This window comes from Peromyscus maniculatus, chromosome 8 (assembly GCF_049852395.1).
Source record: "Peromyscus maniculatus bairdii isolate BWxNUB_F1_BW_parent chromosome 8, HU_Pman_BW_mat_3.1, whole genome shotgun sequence".
Classification (NCBI taxonomy): Eukaryota; Metazoa; Chordata; class Mammalia; order Rodentia; family Cricetidae; genus Peromyscus; species Peromyscus maniculatus.
In genome coordinates, this window is record NC_134859.1 from 52,611,997 (window position 1) to 52,632,817 (window position 20,821).

Here is a 20,821-nt window from a genome sequence, read left to right on the forward strand (position 1 = left end):
ACTAGTAGATTGTGTTGGGTCCGCCTAGGTTCTCCAGGCTTATCTCCTTCTCAGACCCCTTCATCTATACCACATCTGCAAAGTCACCTTTTCCATGGAAAGTAACTTAGTCGCAGGTTCCAGGGTGCGTGCATGCACACACACAGGCACACACACACACATACACACACACACATGCGCGCACGCACGCACGCACGCACGCACGCACGCACGCACACAGGCACACTGTTCTTTCTTCCACAGTGATCAAGTCTTAAAATCTATACCATTGTAAAGTTGAAGAATGACTCAGAGTTTGGTATGTTGCAAATGACCTATTGTGACCTTGCACCCTGTGATAGAGTGAGGTAGATTATGGAGAATGAACTATCGCAATGTCACACTTCCGCAGTTTATAAGTAGATTGTCTGCAGTGAGTCCTGGTGATATTTTTGTTGGAAGCAGCCTTTCATTTTGATTATTACCAAGTGGCCAAACCATTGCCTCTTAGAAATGTCAATTTATAGCTCAGACAAGCTCAGGTGGTTGACACGATCATTTTGACCTCCCCAGCATCTTCCACGTCTGGGTTGTGGGATGAAAATTTACTGTAACAATATTGCCTGCTGAGGAGGTCTCTAGTCCTTTGGGAATTATAAGAGTCGGGAGAGTTTCTCCTTACTGTTGTGCATTAGGGAGACCCTAGGAGACAAATTCAGGAGAAAAGGTTAGTGTAGCTGGTTCTCACTGACAGTTTGTGTTCTCACCGACTAAAACAGTGTCAGGGCTTCAGTGTCTTTTCCTCGTGGACAACCTTAGCTGCGGTCGCTTTCCATTTTCAGCCATTTCCCATCATTTCCCAGTGTGCCGACCCTCAGTCCATCTATGGGTTATTCTTTAGATGCATTTAGACTCTTGCTGTAGCATAGACATCCCTCAGCAGTGCGAGTTTGATGATAGATTTATCTTGGAGGCCATCCAGGAGGCTGCTACTAAGGACCAAGAGGACCTCATTATAAAGTGATTTTGCTGTAAAATGGTGCCTTGGAATGGTCCCTAGACACAGCAGGCTGTTGATAGTTTTTAAAAAGTACGTCCTGTCAAAAAAAATGTCACCAAGGGGTCCTTACCTCACACTTCAAGTTTAAATACATTCCAGGTGAATCAAAGAGCTAAGTATAATGATTTAATTCCATACAAAAGGTTTATACAGAACTGTAAGTAGACATTAGTGAGCTCTTAAGTGAGAAGACCTTTGTGGGGTTTGCTCTCATAGATAGGCCATTATGTGAAACAGTCACTTACAAAGCGTAATGAAGTGAAGCGTGGCTGGCCCAGCATCACCATCAGCCGGCAGATGGTGAGCGGGTGAAGGGTAGACCTCACCCACAGTCTCTGCTCAGGGCACCTGGAAGCAAAGGAGCAAGGCTCTCGTAGAGGTCACCAGGATGGCCCCTTTGAAGAAACAGGCATGGAAGGGTACAGTCTGTCCCTATGGGGAAGTTCCTGTGACAGGAGCTTGAAGCAGCTGGTCACATTGTGCTCATGCGCAGCCAGCTTCCCCTTTTACATAGTCTAGACCCTAGTCGACTTTAGGGTGAGTCTCCCCACCTCATGTAACCTGAGCAAGATAATTTCTTATAGGCCGGGCTGGAGGCTTGTCTTCTAGGTGATTCTATAGCCTATCAAATTGACAATCAATACTAAATATTGCACCTGCTGCAGAGAAAAAACAACCAAGGGCTCCAGAAAGAGTTCCAGGCTAGTCAAAAAGATAAACCGAGAGCCAGTGAGCTGATTTCCTGCACGAGGGACGTGTTTTAGGGAAGGCCCTGGTAGATGCATTATTGCTTTGCTGTGTATTTTTTATACACATTTTCTAAACTTAGTAGGAGTGAGTGGATTGAAGTCTTGAAGAATTTCTGTCAGGGAGTTGAACTTGCCTTCTGTACTACAAAGTGTTCCATACTACAAGTTCAGTTAGCCTTGCCCATCCTTATTCTTTTCCTTATTCTTTTTCATATTTACAAATCTGCTAAGTCTTCAATTCTTATTATTGGTTTTTTTGTTTTGTTTTGTATTTTTCAAAAATTTGCAGGCCAGGCTGGCAAGATGGTTCACTGAGTAAAGGTGCTTGCAGCCAAAGCGTAATGACCCGAGTTTGAGCCCTGATACACAGGTGGTAGCAGGAGGAAACCAACTCCACAAATTGTCCTCTAACTCCAACATGTGTGCGCCTGTGCGCATGCACGTGTGTGTGCACACACACATTATAAACAAATATAAAATTTTTAATGATGTCAATGGGTTTATGTGCTTATTTCACGTTTACAATTCTTTGGTATTGTTTTTGTCTATATTATTTCTCCATTTTAAATATCAGAACATTACCCTGTTATTGTTGATGAATACATGTTCTGTTTGTATTACATACTAGAGGGTTAAATGTTGGTGTAGCCAAATTTAATAGAATTCCTGTTTCATATTTAATTTATCAGGAAGTCCTTTCAGTATGAGGTATGAAGTAAGTATTTATGTTTTTCTTTTGGTAATGCTAGCCATGGTGAAGAGTGTCACTTGCTGGGTAGATGGATCTCTATGCATGTGTGTCTGTCTATCAATGTTTGTATATGTGTATATACATGCTTACATTATCTTTAAAATGGCTCCCCTTGATTTTTCGTCAGTTGTTTGTCCTTTTCTTTCAGAACAGGACGCAGGCCTTGATGCTCTTTCCTCCATCATCAGCCGCCAGAAACAGATGGGCCAGGAGATTGGGAATGAGCTGGACGAGCAGAACGGTAAGAACGAGTCGGAGGCCGCCGCCACGGGTGTAAACCCACAGGCTCGAGTGTCTGCTGACTCACTTTCGATCATGCGGCACCCACCGAGGGGGTCTGCAGCCAGCCGACTGCAGTGGCTTATTACCGTTGTGGTGCTTCGTGGATAATTTACATTGCAGTTACCAAATTCCGTGTAAAGAAATGTCACTCAAAACTTTCCAGTTCTCAGTGGCTGCTTTAATTTAATTAATTTTGGCTTTTATAGCCCTGGTGGCCTTGAACTCTCTATGTGGATCAGGCTGGTTTTGGATTTACACTACTTTCTTCTGTATCTGTTTCTCAAGTGCTGAGATTACAGTCGTGTGCTGACCATACCTGGCCCTACTATTTTGAGAAATAGTTTATGATCTGTTTATCCCAAGAACTTTTTTTTTTTCTCTGTGGAGGATGTGAAATTGTGCAGTGTTTGGTACTTTGATACAAAGCATAATAAACCTGTGTGGGCCTCATATCATCTCTGCACCCCATGGAGTTTGCTCTTCTTCTATCATAAATGACCAGGCCACAGGACAGAAAAGTTTGAAGGTGTCCATTTAGGGCTTGATGAGACAGATGTAGTTTGAGAAAGAGGAACTCGTAGGCTACTGTGGTCTGGAGCCTTAGGACTTGGGAGGCTCTTGTGCTTGAGTTATGGGGGGCGGGTAAGAACCTGAGCAAGGGTAACCATGGAAACAGAGGGTGGGATGCATGCTTTCATTGTGAGGGACGCAGTGAAATCCAGAGGTTTGTGAGTCAAGACTATGAGTCTCAATTCGATGCATCCGACCAGAGATGCAGTGAGGTCCGAACGGAAACATTCAGTCTGCAGCTGGCGCAGTCACAGCTTAGTGAGAAGACAGGACGAGAGTGGGAGAAGCCTCAGCAGGGACGTGATGCACCAGTGTTCACAGCGGCTCTCGTTTTGCGCTGAGCACACTTGTCCACATCATGTCGTGTACTCCACACGAGGAAAGGAAAGGAACCATGTCCTCCTTGCTAGAAATGAAGCTCAGCGCTGCAGAGAGTCCTCGGAATGCCATGGTTCTTACAAAAGGCAGGACTGAAACCCTCTTCTGATATGGCTGCTTTTCTGTTGTACCAGCTTCCTCACCAAGGAGGACAGGCTAGGGAGGCAAAGGTGCTGTTAAAGCATCGTGTGTGGGTAGGTGTGGAAGTCCTGGTAGTGGACTGGAGTCGCTTTCTGCAGGGAGGCTGCACTTGCCAAGACCATACAACAGGCGCTTCCCTCCCGGATCCCGAGAAAGAATGTGGTCATCGTTCCCATGGTTTCAGTCCATTTCTCTATCATAAGTAAACAAATCCAGCTGTTGAGCATCTGTCACACGCAAATAAACTCGTAAGCAAGTGGAGAGCCCTCTGTCTCTCCAGTCCTAATGTGGCTTGCGACAGCTTAGCACTGGGGGACAGTTTGTTCCTTGTCCTGCTGGTGCTATGAATAGGCCAATTATGGATTTGCGTTTGATCCAGGCATTTGGGCAGTTCCTTCACTGCAAGACAGCATTAGTAAGATAACAAGCTTTATTTTTAAAAGACAACCTTGGCTATCTAGTGTTTGTTTATTTTTTATCTCAAGGAAATTTGCCTGGAGGCGGGGGAGTCTAACCTAAACAGAGGAACATGTCATCCCGTGGTGTGTGCCGGCCACAGTATCTGTGGGTACATGACTAAGAATAAAAGATGCCTGGTTTTGTGTGGGACTCACTACCTTCGCAGGTCAAATTGCCATGTGTTTCCCAGCACAAACAAGCATACCGGCGTGACTTCCTCTTAAGTGGCTATCAGAATTACTTGGGGTGCTTTAACACCCCTCAAAGCCTAGGTCGTGTCTCAGTGAGCGTCCGATTCCTGTTATGATATGATCACAGAAGTGTCGGCTTAAAATAACAGAGACTTAGTGTCTTACGTTAGTTTGGTAGCACACATGTCTGCCTTGAGTCTCGCTGGGTGAAAACCAATGCATCAACAAGAGATCAGCATTCCTTTCTGAAGGCTCTCGGGAGGGATTGGTTTCCTTGCCTTTTCCAGCTTCTAGTGGCCACCCGCATTTCTTGGCTTACATCCCTTTCTGTGTTCAAAGCCAACAACAATAGACGTCCTGCTGATACTGTATCATGACGGCTACTGATGCTACTAATGTTCCCTCCACCTTTGTAGACCCGCATGTTTACATCGCACCCACCCAGACAGTGGGAGAACCGCCCCTTATGGCCAGCCTATGGGAAGGCTCGGTCTCACCTGCAGCCCTGATGAGCTGTCTGCTTGTAAAGCTGTCTACCACAGAGCTTTACAAGAAGATCTGAACGTCAGGGGTGGAGAGCAGATTGATTTCATCATGCTGCCGCGCCCTCATCGACTGTATTGAGAGGATGTAGTCAGTACTGCACTTTTACACTGACTCTATATGCTCACGTCACACTTACCTGTGCCACACAGAGCTTATGGTCGCTGGCCGAGTTCTTTCTCTCTGTATCACATAGTTTACCCCCCATCTCCATCCCACAGCAGATAGATACATGTGGATCTAGACAAACACGGGGTACTTCTCCATGAGCTGCCAACGTAAGCTGGGTTTCTCTGTGGTGGCCTCCCAGGGAGCCCGCAGTTACTTACAAGGGTGGTTTCTGGTGTGTTTTCTCCTCAGAGATAGGACAGACTCAGCCATTTTCACTCACAAGAATGGACACTCTCAGGATCAAAACCAAACCCAACCCTGTCCCTGACAGGCTTACAGTCAGCCTCATTCCTTTTGCTAAACTGAAGCAAGACCAGTGGTGTCTCTAGGTGGGTCCCGCCTGCGGCCCACCTGGAGCTTTACCGTGACCCATGTATGTCACAGAATTCAGCGCCACAGACAGAGGAGACGTGTGTTGTAAATCTCTCCATATGATTCATGGAGCTACAGAATGGTTGCTTTGATTTTCCTTAGAGAAGCAATCGGCTAGAATAATGTCCAGCCAGACCATTTTGCAACGAAGGGTCAAACCTTACTAATGAATGCATTGTACTTAGAATGTAACCACAGAATCAAAGGATCAAATTCTCTTTAACTTAGGAATTCAGTTTTCATTCTCACCATGGGGAATTAAGAGCGGCCGGCCAATGCCAGTTACTTGTTCATGTGCAGTGACCAGGCCTGGAAACGGAAAGAGTAGCAGCGAAGGGGAAATCCCATTGATAGCAGCCTCTATGTCACTGGTTTGTTGTGTGTAGGGGATGGGAGAACAGGGTGGCAGGGAAGGCCACTTGTCCTCCTAATATCCATTCTGGGGCAAGGAAACCAGCGAGTCCTTCAGAGAGCTAGAAATATGACTGCTTATTGAAGGACATGGTGCTCTCGAAACTTCACATACACTGCCAGGTGATGGCTTCGCACACCTTCAATCCCAGCACTCAGGAGACAGAGGCAGGCAGATCTGTGAGTTCGAGGCCAGCCTGGTCTACAAAGCGAGTTCCAGGACAGCCGGAACTACACAGAGAAACTCTGTCTCAAAAAATCAAAGCAACAGCAACAAAAAAACAAACAAAACTTCACATGTGCATTAATGGATTACCACTTACAGAGCTGTTAGAATTCCTAGCTGAATTTTCATTGTGAAAAGTGAGAATAAAATTGTGTATTTACCTCCCTGAAGCTTGATAAGACAGGCACATCTCCATCACTAAAATATTGCCCTCTAGGGGCAAAAGGGACTTTGCAGGTGTGTCAAGCTGAGTCAGCTGGGACAGGAAGGGTATCTGTGATTATGCAGGTAGACCCTAAATGCAGTTAGAGGTATCTAAAGGGGTGCAGGGTGTGGGTGTGTAGCTCTGTGGTAGAGAACTCCCCAAGTAAGCATTAGGCCTTCAATTTCGTGCCTAGCACCACCAAAAGGAAAGAAAGGTTGGAGGTGAGAGGCAGAGGGAGATCTGAGAGAGGAGAGTAAGGCAATGCAATGCTTAAGACAAGATGGTGCCCTCTAGCTCTGAAGATAGAGGAAGGGGCCGTGAAGAGAGGGGGTACAAAGGCTCTGCAGGCTGAGAAAGGCAGAAAGCCCCCCCCCCCAGATCTCTGGAGGAGCATCTTGACTTCAAAGCCAGTGAAACGGATTTCAGCCTCTGTCTCTACTACTGTTCTTGGACAACAACAGTGAATTTGAGTAATTGCTGTGTCATTCGGTCAATTGCCACCTAATTCAGATTAGCCACACTTACACTAAAATGTTTGAGTTACCCATGTCTATACTGTCTTACCCTTTGAGATGATTTCTTTCTTTAAAACTTTTTTTTTTAGATTATTTTATGTGTATGAGTGTTTTGCCTGCATGTATGTATGTGCACCACATGTGTGCCTGGTGCCCATGGAGGTCAGGAAGTGGTGTCAGATTCCCAGGACCTGGAGTTAAGAATGGTTGTCGGCCACCATATGGACACTGGGAACTGAACCTGGATCCTCTGCAAGAGTAGACAGTGCTCTTGGCTGCTCAGCCATCCCTCCAGCCCCTTGAGGTGATTTCTTTAAGCTTTACACCAGCAAGTTGCTCTAGTCCACTGTACCTGAAGTCTCTTGAGGTGTCTCTTTATGCTTCCGTGACAGTCTTGTACCGATAAGGTGTACGAGGAGGGGGCACTTCTTCCTGTCCTATCCAGTGTCAGGGTTCTTTATAAAAATATTTATTTCGTGTGTACGTGTATGTGTATTTCTAAGACTGCATTTATATATGTGCACCACATGTAGGAGCCCGCAGAGGTCAGAAGAGGTATTGGATCCCCTGGAACTGGAGTTATGGATGGTTGCGGGCTAACATGTAGGTGCTGGGAACTGAACCCAGGTCCTCTGGAAGAGCAGACAGTGCTCTTAACCACTGAGCCATCTCCCCAGCCCCAGTGTCAGACTCTTTCTTTTTGGTTATCTGTAGAAAGTCATCTTCCGTTTTCGTAGGCTGTGTATTTCACTGTGGTGCTGGAGTTAAAACTGGCAAGTGGTAGAAAGCAGTGAAGTCGTAACAGGGTGAAATTTCCCTACTCTGTGAGCTTGTGTAAGTTAGAAGAAGAGCAAGCTGTTGAAAGAAACTGGGCTGCGGGATGGGTCAGAAGGCAAGGTGCTTGCTTAGCCAAAACTAACCTGCTTTTAGTCCCAGGGTCCCACAAGGTGGCAGGAGAGAACCATGTCCAGAGGGTTGTCCTTTGACCTCCATACGTGTGCCATGATGGGCACAGGGTTGATGGATATTATTTGACGGGGCTTACTAATGTCTTTCTAAAATGTGAAGTGTCCTGAGAGTCGTGTGATGAAATATCCTCCAGTGTTTCTGAATAGCAACTTCCCATTTGATTCCATCTGTTCTTTTTTAAAAACTTTAAGGGGAGGTTCTCTCTCTCTCTCTCTCTCTCTCTCTCTCTCTCTCTCTCTCTCTCTCTCTCTCTCTCTCTCACACACACACACACACACACACACACATACACACATACAGAATAACAACTGTGTTGGGTACCTCTGTCATTAATACATTAGGCTATTTAGCTATTAATATCACTGTATAGACTTAATTTTTGGTGACTTTCACCTAGTAACCGGTTCTCAAAAACTGTGATCTAGGACCATTCATGTTTTTAAAAATTATTGAGATATCTTGAGAGGTTTTTTTTTTCTTTTCCTATTTCTTTTGCTACTGCATTAAAAATTAAGAGACATGTAAAAAGTTATTAAATGTAAATTTAATATAAATTTAAAATTATAAGTTATTATATGTTTCAAACAAACTTATGGGAAGTAACTTTTCAAAGATATTCCCAGAATCACATTGCCCTATGGTTTTGTGGATGCTTGTGTTTGGAGAAGTAAAGCTAGCTGGATTCTTGTGTTTCTATATTTGGCTCATTGCAATACATCATTTTGGATGCTGTAAATGAAATACATTTCACATAGAAATGTAATTGAAAAAAAAAAGCATTTTAAAAATCTTTCCGAATTGAAAGGTTTTGTTCTTTGCTAGGACAGCAAAATCCAACCAGTGGTGTCTGGAAGGGTTGCTGTGGCTTTGATTCTGCCGTCCTCCGTTTGTGGGGGGCTGGCTGGTGTGGGACAGCTACTGTTTCAGACCCTGCTGGACGCTACGCCAGGAAGTGAGCGAGCTCTGGGGCACTTGTCTCTGCAGTTACATACTTTGCCCTAAACGTGACAAATCAGTTAGGTTCCTGCCTCAATGGCCACCCTGATCAGCTGTCCCGAGCAGCCACCGTGAGGTATAATCCACCATATATCTAGCTGGGGCAGGTGGAAACTGGAAGTACCTGTTGAATTGTCCAGATGAATGTCACAGTGGTGATATCTATAGTGATGGGACTCTCAGACCTACTAGCCTAATGGTCTTGAGCAAGGTAGCCAGTCTTCAGTGTCTATCCGAATCTATCAAAGGGATTCACAGGACCCATTTCACAAGGTCAAGAACATAAAACAGGCCAGTGTGTGGTGCCCACATTGGAAGCAGTCTGCAGGAATCCTCCACTGCTCCTTGCCTTTACAACATAGATCTTTGTTTGAAAACAAACAAACAAAAAACAAAAGCAGACCTGTAGACTGAGTTAATGGGTGTGTCTCACCACTCCCTTTTCTAAAGACTGTCAAAAGGCAGAATCATGCTGGGTGGTGCTGGTGCTGGTGCTGGTGCTGGTGCTGGTGCTGGTGCTGGTGCTGGTGCACGCCTTTGATCCAGCACTCATCTCTGAGGACAGCCTGGTCTACAGAGTGAGTTCCAGGACAGCCAGGGCTACAGAGACAAAAATCACAGCAAACTTAATTTAGATACTAAACTGGCTTTAATGAATGAATCCATAAATGGAGAAGGGTGTTCTGGTTGAAGAGCTGGGACTACAACATGGCCAGGCAGTGTTTATAGACAGAGAACAGGAGTGAGATGACATCAGAGAGGTCCAGGGACTTGTCTGACTCACCTTGTTGAGGCAGGTGTCTGCTTAGGAGGGACTAAAGCTCGGCTGTTGTGATCTGTGCCTGCTTATTGCATTCATTTTTCTTAACCACTTCCGCATTGGCTTGGTCTCTTGTCCAAATCAATGGCTTTCTGTGAGTTGTATTTCATCTATGTTTCAGAAATGTTAGGTAAGATATCTTTTAAGACAGTCCTTCAGTTCTTAGCCGGGCTTGGAAACAACCCAGGGGTTCTAATCCTTGCCAGTGGTGTCTAGAAGCCTCATGGTCCTGAGATAACTCAGCCAGATGTGGACCTCAGTGCCAAGTGTGTGTACACGCACGCACACACGCACGCACGCACGCACGCACGCACGCACGCACGCAAGGGCAGGGAGTGAGGCTGAGCTTCCTATGACTGTGAGCAGATGGAAGTGGGCTTTCTAGATAAATCTAGGAGCTGGGAAATGACAGTTTTATGGGAAAACTAATTTCTTCCGTCCCCACCCAAGAGTGGGATACTCAGTCAGGCCACCCACCTTGGTCCACAACATTTTTAACATGCATACCTAAGTTTGTATTTTTTTTTTTCTAAAAAAGTCTAAAGCAAATAAGTGTCTCGGAATAAATCAAGTTTAGAATTCTTCACTTCGAACTCCCCATTTTTCATGCTGTTTTCAACAGAAGCCCCTCTTTGTCTGAGCCAGTGTTTTATGTCGATTTGCTGACGTCTGTAATGGTCCTTTCTCCTTCTCCATGACTCTTCTAATTGGTGTGGTGTGGTGTGTGTGTGTGTGTGTGTGTGTGTGTGTGTGTGTGTGTGTGTGTGTGTGTGTGTGTGTCTTGAGTCTGAGTCTGTGTGTGTGTGTCTGTGTCTATGTGTATGTCTGTGATGGAGGAATTCTACAGTTTTAAACATTAAGAAAGCTTCAATTTTCATGATTGCTTTTTTCCACTGAAGTGTGTTTTTCAGGTTGTGAGATCTTCTTTTGAAAACTTTTAAATGGTACTAACCTTAACTTTTTTTTTTTTTGCTCCTTATATCATTTCTGCTTTTTCTCAACAAGCTTTGGGTTGTTCATCTCAGACTTTTTCCTTCATGCTGTTATGGCCTGAATTATGTCCATAACATAGATATCCCATTTATATTTTGGTGTTGTAATAATCCACCCCCAAGAATGTGACTGTCTTTGGAGAGAGGCTTTTTAAAGAAGTAATTAAGTTACAATGGGGTCATTTGGAAGGGTCCTAATCCAGAATGACTCGTGTGCTTTGTAAGGTGAAGAAACTTCAACAAGACACCTCTGGAGGGGAGACCGTGGGAAGACACACCAAGAATGGCCTTAGAAACCAGCTCTCTGACGACAGCTTGATCTCGGACTTACAGTCTCAGGACTTGTGAGAAAGTGGAGGTTGTTGTAGGTGTGGAGTTTGTAGTAATTGCAGTCTCTACCCCTGTGATTTTTCCTTACATATCTGCAAATTTTCTATTGAAACTTTATGCTTACGAACAGAGGACCATGCTAATGTGTGTAGACAGCTGGGATGGCCTTTTTATATGGTGGTCAATTGATTTATCCAGGAGGCTCCCTTCTTGCCTAGGACAACTTGCCATGAATCAGGTTGTACCGCAGGCCAGCTTCCCGTCGGGGTAAGTAAAGAGGGCACAAGCAGATTCAGGACCTTTGCTGCAGCCCTTACCATACAAGTGATGAAGTCAGAATCTTGACCTGGGGTGTAATGGCATGAACTTTAACCCAGGCTGACGGGACTTCTTCATTGACCTCTTTTTACCCTGTAGCTAGCTATCCCAGAGTCTCTGAGTCATTTCCTCTCCTGGACACCAGCTCCCATGGGCCTTCCTTCCACAGCAGCCCTTCCTCTCCGGAGAGAGCCATCCAAGGGTTCCAGCTGGGAATAAACCCTGGAGGCTGCAGCCCACACAGGGCAGGGCTCAGGGTAGTCAGGCCCAGCTGCTCCATAGACAACTCTCTGCTCAGAGGCCCCGATTCCTGCCTCACAGTCACTTTCTTTTTAGAACATTCTGTGGCTGCCAGTAGCCATTGACTCCAAGCTTGGCGGCTCTCCAGGGCTCTCTATTGGAGAAGAAAGAGCCTCTCTCTGTAGCCGTGTGTATTTCAAGTTGGAGCTCCCCCCCCCCCATTGTGGTTTGTCAATAGTCCAGTCTCTTCTTCAAGCAAGCGAGTCTTCCAAATGACTTGTCCATTGATAGCACTCCCTGGTGTTTTCACGGCCACTGTGGAGTCATTCTTAGGTGCAGAAATCATCTCTTCTGTACGATTGTGCTCTCTGGAAGGAAGAGGGTAACACACACGCTGAATTCTACTGTCTAGAACTCAAAATCATAGTTTTTCTGAAGTAACAGTAGTGATATAAACTATTTTACCAAAATGGCTGGTGCTCCGGAGGTCTCAATAGAACAAATGTTTCCCGTGGGGTCTGTGGAAGTCATTTTCTAGGGCCTCTGTGAGTGGCACTCCAACTTACCACCTGATGTCTTCATAGCCGAATTTCCCTAAAATAGTAAAATTAGGGAGATGGGGGAAAGGCAATTATGTTCCTTGTATTCATGGTTTTAGGTCCTTGAGGATGAGCGATCTTTGTCTATAGGAAGAGGAGAGAGTTAATAGAGAGGGAGCGAAGAGGAACAGGAAAGATGGTCTGTCATGCCCATCTGACTCCAGCTGGGCATCCAGCAGTTTCTGATGCTCCACAGCTCTGCAGGGTCAGTCCCACCGGGTTCCACTGAGCCCCACTCTAGATACAGCTGTAAGTCCTGGGTACCCCCAGGCACTTCCATCTGAGCGACTATAAATTCTCATGACTCCTCCTCTGAATTTGGTACTTTATGAGAACGTTCACAGAACTCTGGAAAGTACCATACTTACGATGAGAGTTTGATGGGAGCGGTTGCTGCTGAGGAACAGCCAAACAGTAATGTCTGGAGCAAGGAGTCAGGGTGAGGTGGTGTGGAGCCCCCACACCCTTTCCACATGTGCCCTGCTCACAGCACACCCCGTCTGGTCCCTGACCTGGAAGCTGCCTGGACCTCGTTGGTGGGTTTTTGTGGAGGCTTCATTACTTGAGCGGTCATTGGCCCTGTCGTGGGCCTCAGTCTCCAGCCTCCTTCCTCACCACTGGAGGTGAAGTTGAGCCTGAAGCTTCCAATGCTCTAATCATCCGCAGGGCTAGCCCTCCCCTCAAATTATTTAAAGGCCTACTAGGAGTCACCTCGTTAGCACAAATCTAAAAGAACTTCTTACATATAACAACAACAACAAACAAACAAAAAACACACCAACACCACTCCTACGAGGAAATTTCAGGGTTTTTGAAGCTCTTGCCAAAGAACCAGGAATAAAGATAAATATTATACCTTTTTCCTTGTTTTAATTTTTATTTATTTATTTTTAACAGCACAGTGAGGAGCCAGTGTCTGTGAGTCTGTTGAGTATGCAGAAATAGGCATGGTTCTCGTCACGAGGCTTTGCTGCTACCTTTCGTTCTGATGATGAGCCAGGATTGGTCCCCTTTGAGCCACAAGGACTTCTTTGCCTTCTTTAGACTAATGCCTTCTTCGTTTCTTTCTGGACCTGTCGTGTGTGGGTTTCGACCCTGGCACTGTAGCCAGTTTGCCATGTCACTAGCGGGGCCAGGGTTTTCCAGAAGAAAAGCTCTGGGCATATTAGTTACAGAAAAGGACATTCATGCTCAGGCCTTGGGACAGCTGGGAGGTGACTCATCAGGCTTCCTTTCCCTTGGGCTTCCCCAGAGTTCCTATTGACCTCGAAGAGGGAGGAAGCAACCACAGTCCCTCCAGCTGTGGCCGCAGAACTGGAGCCCCGCGCGTCAACACAGCACAGCAAAAGCGCAGGCTCCAGCCGCATCTGAGGCCCTATCCCACCTCACCCTGACAGACACCACCTCACCCTGCAAGCCCTCGCTGGCCAGTCTGCGCAGTAGTTTCCTTCCCCGGTACCTCTGTAGGAAGGGAGGCCTGGAGCTGACCTGGAGCCTTTCCCAAGGTCTGCTGCTCACTCAACTGTGTTTGTAACCCCCCTGTTTGTACAGGTGGTGCTTTTGCAAGTGATCTTGAGTGATCGTAAGGTGACGACAGTATTTGAGTCACTCCATGAGCGTGTTCTAAGGTCAGACAAGGTGGCGCACTGCATTTCTGTTTCCTCTTTCCTGCAAAGATGCCCAGAGGATGGAGCTTCTGGCCCAGGGTCCTGTTGCAAGGTTTGGTGGTGACTAACAGTAATTGTCAACTTAGCAGGATCCAGAATCACAGAATCTAGAATCTAGAGGATAATCTCTGGACATGTTTGGGAGTTTTTACATCAAGATGATTTAGGACCGGGCAGTGGTGGCGCACGCCTTTAATCCCAACACTCGGGAGGCAGAGGCAGGCAGATCTCTGTGAGTTCGAGGCCAACCTGTAGAGTGAGTTCCAGGAAAGGCGCAAAGCCACACAGAGAAACCCTGTCTCAAAAAACAAAACAAAAAACAAACAAACAAAAAAAGATGATTTAGGTGGGAAGACCTAAATATGGTAACACTGTTCCTTAGGCTGGAGTCCCAGATAAACAGAGAAAGCAAGCTGAACACTGTGTTTACCACTCTCTTCCTGACTGTGGAGATGATAGAGTCATTCACCACTCTCTTCCTGACTGTGGAGATGATAGAGTCATTCACCAGTCTCTTCCTGACTGTGGAGATGATAGAGTCATTCACCACTCTCTTCCTGACTGTGGAGATGATAGAGTCATTCACCAGTCTCTTCCTGACTGTGGAGATGATAGAGTCATTCACCACTCTCTTCCTGACTGTGGAGATGATAGAGTCATTCACCACTCTCTTCCTGACTGTGGAGATGGTAGAGTCATTCACCACTCTCTTCCTGACTGTGGAGATGGTAGAGTCATTCACCACTCTCTTCCTGACTGTGGAGATGATAGAGTCATTCACCAGTCTCTTCCTGACTGTGGAGATGATAGAGTCATTCACCACTCTCTTCCTGACTGTGGAGATGATAGAGTCATTCACCACTCTCTTCCTGACTGTGGAGATGGTAGAGTCATTCACCACTCTCTTCCTGACTGTGGAGATGGTAGAGTCATTCACCACTCTCTTCCTGACTGTGGAGATGATAGAGTCATTCACCACTCTCTTCCTGACTGTGGAGATGATAGAGTCATTCACCACTCTCTTCCTGACTGTGGAGATGATAGAGTCATTCACCACTCTCTTCCTGACTGTGGAGATGGTAGTCATTCACCACTCTCTTCCTGACTGTGGAGATGATAGAGTCATTCACCACTCTCTTCCTGACTGTGGAGATGGTAGAGTCATTCACTACTCTCTTCCTGACTGTGGAGATGATAGAGTCATTCACTACTCTCTTCCTGACTGTGGAGATGATAGAGTCATTTACCTCTCTTCCTGACTGTGGAGATGATAGAGTCATTCACCACTCTCTTCCTGACTGTGGACACACTGACCAGCTCCATTAAGCTCTTGATGCCATGATTCCACCATGGTGCCTCGTGTCCTCAAACTGAGAGCCAAATTCAGCCCTCCTCCTTTAATTGGTTTCTTGTCAGGTATTGGTGGCAGTAATGGGTCAAATACCACACAGATTTCAGGCCTAACCTTGGCTTGCTTTTCTTAGTGAGCCAGGCTCGGGCAAGTCACCAAACATTTCTGAACCTTGGCTTTTCTTTTGAAATATAAAGAAAATAGAGTCACTGTAGTGAGTTCCTTTGGGGACAAAATAGTCTAATCTGCATGAGACACGAACATAGAAATTGCAGGTTTCCCTTAGGAACACTGGTTCAGTGCTCACTGATTCTGTGTTTACCGCCACAGACAATAGGAATCAAGTGGGTACACAATCAACCAAGGGCCAGGCTCGTGAGTGAAGTCCAAGGGCACCCAGGGGCAGCCTTCCAAGGACATTAAGCCAGCAAAGTCACACAGAATGTGCTTCATCCCCCCAAAATAAGTTGTGACAAGTGTGAAATGTTGCTAATCAGAAAATCTCATTAGATGAGTGCACAGGCTTTGTTCAAGGCACCTACCACATGGGCGTGTTACCTCCCCCCTGGCAGCTATCCAAATTCCAGACACCCAGAAGGTAAGCATAAGCCCCATTTTTTTTTTTTAATGTAGCCCAGGTACCATGAGCCACACATAATCAGTTAACAGTGACCTCTTCACATCCAAGTTCCAAGATACCTGCCAAGGACCTGCTTCAGAAGGGCACATAGGCACACAGTGCACCCATCTGTACCCAGGCCTGCTCTACATATGCTTTCCTTACATTTATAGTGATGGAAGCTGTACAGGTGAGCACACGCTTTCCTGAGAAATGTAGAAGTGTGTTCTTCCGAAGGTGAAGATGCAGAAGATGGATTCCAGCCTGTCAACGATCATCACTATCTCAGCTAGAGCACATGAAAAGTCCATTATTGAAATGATGACCTTTGGTTGGGCTTGGCTTCTCTATCCAGGCCTCAGAGAGTGTGCTTCTGAAAGAACTCACTGAGCATGTGGGGTGGTGAGTAGGATTGAGAATATTGGTAATGAAAAGCAAAGCCACAGGGCAGAGGTGGTCTGATTGGAACCAAGTGCTCAAGCTGGGAGACAGACAGGGACCGATGCTGCTGGGGGAGAGACAGGGAGACAGAGACCCATGCTGCTCGGGGGAGAGACAGGGAGACAGAGACCCATGCTGCTTGGTATCTTACAGGAGCTTGAACCGGGAGGCAACTCAGTCTTCACAGTTTGCTTTAGGGCCGACATGACAGTATGCATTTTCTATCTGACTGTCTGCCAAGAGAGCGAGATCTTGAGGAGATACTGTGGTGCAGGGAGAAGGACATTTTATCTTGTTTAACCGTTCCACACGGTAATTTGGAAACTGAAATGGACATCACCAGTGAATAGTTCTGTTGATCTTTTTTTTTTTTTAAAGTTTGAAATACGTAAACAGCTTTAAAAGGTGTTTATTATGTACTTAAGAGCCAACAACTGGTCATACAGTGCTTGTGTCTAATCAGGTTTGATGTGTGATTTGGATAAGATCTCAGGGAGGGTCCCAGTGGGGTCTTTTGGATAAGATCATTTGAGGCACAAGGAATAATCCTCCCCTTTGCTTCTGGCCTCGTCCTGACTCAGGATGCACGCAGCTAAACTCACTCCAGAATGGCTATCTCAGGGGTGGGAGTAGAGCGAAGGGTTGTTCTCATCTGACCGTGTGTGTCGTCCTTTCGAACACAGAGCCTAAGAGCAGCCATTTTTGTTTGGCTTTGTTTCTAAAATAATGCTTTGTCTTGCTGGCAGTGGGTACAGGGTATAGGAAGAAGTAAGTTGTTTTGTGTCGGGAGGCGTTTGGGTGGGCCCACAGGCAGTCTGACATCGAAGACGCGGTTTGGGATGGGAATCGAGGAGGCCATCCAGTCACGTGCATCTTCCATCATTTACATGCATGTAACCTGACTAATAGTTCTAGACAGTCCTGGACCTCAGGCTTCTGTGTGGAAGTTGACAGGCCTGAGACACCTTCCACAGTGGAGGGGAGCGGTGGTGATGGTGGTGGGGACAGACAGACAGGCTGGCCGGCCGGTGCGGGCATAGACTTGGGGTGGGATGGAATGTGTTTGAGTCCCCAGGAGTTCTTGATGCATCATCATGCATCGGGACAGTGCTCGCCCTGCTCAAGGACTGGAAGCACCGGCCAGGCACCCCGACCTGTGGTGTCCCTGGGCACCCTAACCTGTGTCCCCCGGCACCCCAACCTGTGTCCCCCGGCACCCCAACCTGTGTCCCCTGGTGCTCCCTCCTGTGCTTTTACGTGACTGCAGTAACACAGGGCACCACCTCCGGCCGGACCCACTCAGCCTTCTGGGGTCTCTTCTAAAGACACTTGGCATGTAGTTGTAGAGACTGAAAGGCAGTGGTGGGGGGCAGCAGGGCACCGGGCTCACGTGCTGTAACATTTTAAGTACCTCTCTTTCTTCTCTGTTGACAGCATGTGGAATGCACCTGTCCTTACCCTCCTATTCTTGACATAAGGACAGAAGTCTGTCAGGTACAGGGTGACACCATGATATCTCCAAAAAGAAACTGGCCAGTGATCTGTATCTTACGTGAGAAAAACCTGAAGGCACAAGGAAGAGGCTTCTTTAAAAAATGCCATTTTCCTGATGAGGCGTGGGCCCTGGGCCCTCCCAGCAGCCCTGCATGGAAGAGCTTATTTTTGCTTTTGATGGGACAGACTCATCTTTATTCTCTTCCCTCCTCCTTGCTTCTTGAGAACAAACAAACAAACAAACAAACAAACAAACGCCCCCATCGAAGCTTTTGGCTGAGAATTTGTTCCCTCTGCATCTCAGTTTTCGTTTCTGTTATTAGGGGACAGAGGTCCCTTGTGTCCTCTGCCAGCATAGCTGTGAAAGCTCTAGCTTGGCCATCTTGCTTGGTCCCCCCACTTACTTTGAAGAGTGTGTTTCCTCATCTCAGCACCAAGGGGAGAAAGGAGTGGGAAAAACAACTGTTGCCTTCTCAGGTTTGTGGAGGGGTAAAGGAGGTGGTGATTAGCACAGCGCATGCGCATAGCAAGTGCTTAATCAATGTTCACGTTTACGGGTGTTATGATCCCATCTGTTCCATGTTCAGTTAAGCTGAAATTCTACTTGTTGTCACAGAGCCATTAGGCCATGCTGCTGTTCTGATCGTCCCCCCTCACACCCCCCACCCTCCAACCCCCCACCCCCGGTCAGGCTGCGGGTCCCTGTACCAAGGTCTTTGCCACTTCAATCACTGGAAGCAGTGTGGGGTTCTAATATCATTTATACTCCTGAGGATAAAACTGGCTGCTCCTTGAATCCACACGGTCGTACATAGCATCCAAAGAGCTAGCAGGTGTCTCTCCATGCTGCTATCCATCCTCACATTCAAGATTTATGTATCCTCCGGAGCCTAAGTGCCCTTTGTCTTGGGAGTATATGCTGAATATCCCTTATCTCAAATGCTTGGGATGAGGTTTTGTTTTGTTTTTAATTTGGGAGTATTGACATTATATAATGAGATATCTTGGGGCTGCAAACCAAGTCTAAACACAGAATTCATCTGAATTTTCTGTACACCTGTATATATCCTGAAAGTAATTTTATGCAATGTTTTTGTATGCCTATGTTTTAAAGTTTTTATTTTATTGTATGTATATATGATTTTTTTCTGTGGGTACAGTGGACTTAACTGATGGTATTCTAGAGAATAGAGCTCTCTAAACCCCTCTCCTTCTCTTGGGAGTCTGGGGTGGAAACCGTGAGGGAGGTGCTCAGTGTTGGAGGCTGAGTTGGGGCAGGACTCCTTAGCAGCCTATGACCTCTCTCGCTCTTGTGGTCTTGCTCGGGTGGATGGTCCAAGGCTTCTCACTCCTTGGAGGCCATGTAGGCCATGAGCTCCACCCCCCTGCTGCCGTAGCCATATTCCTTGACATACCAGGGAATGACCTTTACAGAGTTGTTGAGAGCATTGTCAGCCCCAGCATCAAAGGTAAAAGAGTGGGCATCCCTGTTAAAGTTGCAGGGACAACCTGGTCTTCAGTGTAGCCCAGGATGCCCCTTAGTGGGCCCTCCAATGTCTTCTTCACCACCTTCTTGCTGTCATAGTACTTGGTAACTTTCTCCAGGTGGCATGTCAGATCCATGACTAACACGGGGGGGGGGGGTAGGAACATGGAAGGGCATGCCAGTGAGCTTCCCGTTCAGCTCTGGGATGACCTTGCTCACACGCAGTCTTGGCAGTGCCAGTGGATGCAGGGATGATATTCTGGGCAGCCCCACAGCTGTCATGCCACAGCTTCCTAGAGGGGCATCCACAGTCTTCTAGGTGGTAGTGATGTCATGGACTGTGATCATGAATCCTTCCACAACGCCGAAGTTATCGTGGGTGACCTTGGCCAGGGGTACCAAGCAGTTGTTGGTGTAGGAGGCATTGCTGACCATCTTGAGTGAGTTGTCATACTTCTTATGGTTCACACACATCATAGGAGTATCAGCAGAAGTAGCAGAAATGATCACCTTTTTAGCTGCACCCTTCAAGTGAGGCCTTGCCTTCTCAGCACCAGCATCACCCATTTGGTGTTGGCAGAATCTTGCTCCTGGAAGATGGAGATGGCCTTCCCATTGGTGACAAGTTTCCCATTCTCAGTCTTAGCTGTGCTAGGGATCTTGCCATGGGTAGAACAAGACTGGAACATGTAGACCATGTAGTTGAGGTCAATGAATGGGTCATTAATGGCAACAGTATCCACTTTGCCAGAGTTGAAGGCAGCCCTGGTGACCAGGTACCCAATAGGGCCCAGTCTGTTCATTCCAGCCTTCATCATTGTGTTCAGGGACAAGGCTGGCACTACATGAGGACTTTCAGCTGTCTCTGGAATGGGGAGGAGCAGAGAGCTGTGATTGTTTGTTTGTTTATGTGTGTATGTGTAATGAGTATGTGTGTAAGCATGCACATGCCACAGTATGCATATGGAGGTTGGAGGACAATTCAGGAATCAGTGATGCTGTCCTTGCACCATGTGAGTCCTGGAGACTAAACTCAAGTTTGGGGACAAGCAGCACCTTTACCCACCGAGCCGTGGCACTGGCCCACACCTGTGTTTTGACATGAGGTCAGGGGTGGAATTTTCCACTTTAAAAAAAAAAAATCCAGCACCTAGAAAGCCTTGGATTAGGGGGCATTTTAAATTTCAGATTTCATTGAGGAATGCTCAAAGTACCACATTTAATTTATCTCCCAAGGCAACTAATAAGTTCAGGTCACCCTTTGGAAGTAGATGCCAACGTTTTTTCCAAGGTCATCTTGAACAGCCAGAACCTATTTGTGTTTTTGAATGTTTCCTCCACCCAGTTTTCTATTTTTTACCTTTCCATGAATACTAGGACATAGGAGAGGAGGAAAAAACGCCAGATGTAGCGTGGTAAAGGGCAAGGCTTCGGAATCAGAGAGGCCCAACCTCCTCCGTTCCCCAGCTGCATGACTAAGAGCAACGGACTTGATC

At 46.6% G+C, this 20,821-nt stretch overlaps 1 protein-coding gene across 1 annotated transcript in view; it reads left to right on the forward strand.

The window, feature by feature from the left end:
• Stx8 (syntaxin 8) overlaps nt 1-20,821 on the forward strand; it is a 248,941-nt gene that overhangs the window by 52,600 nt on the left and 175,520 nt on the right. Inside the window, exon 6 of the mRNA XM_006973499.4 lies at nt 2,688-2,780. Within this exon, the coding sequence (XP_006973561.2) occupies nt 2,688-2,780 (93 nt within the window). The remainder of the gene's footprint in view (nt 1-2,687; nt 2,781-20,821) is intronic.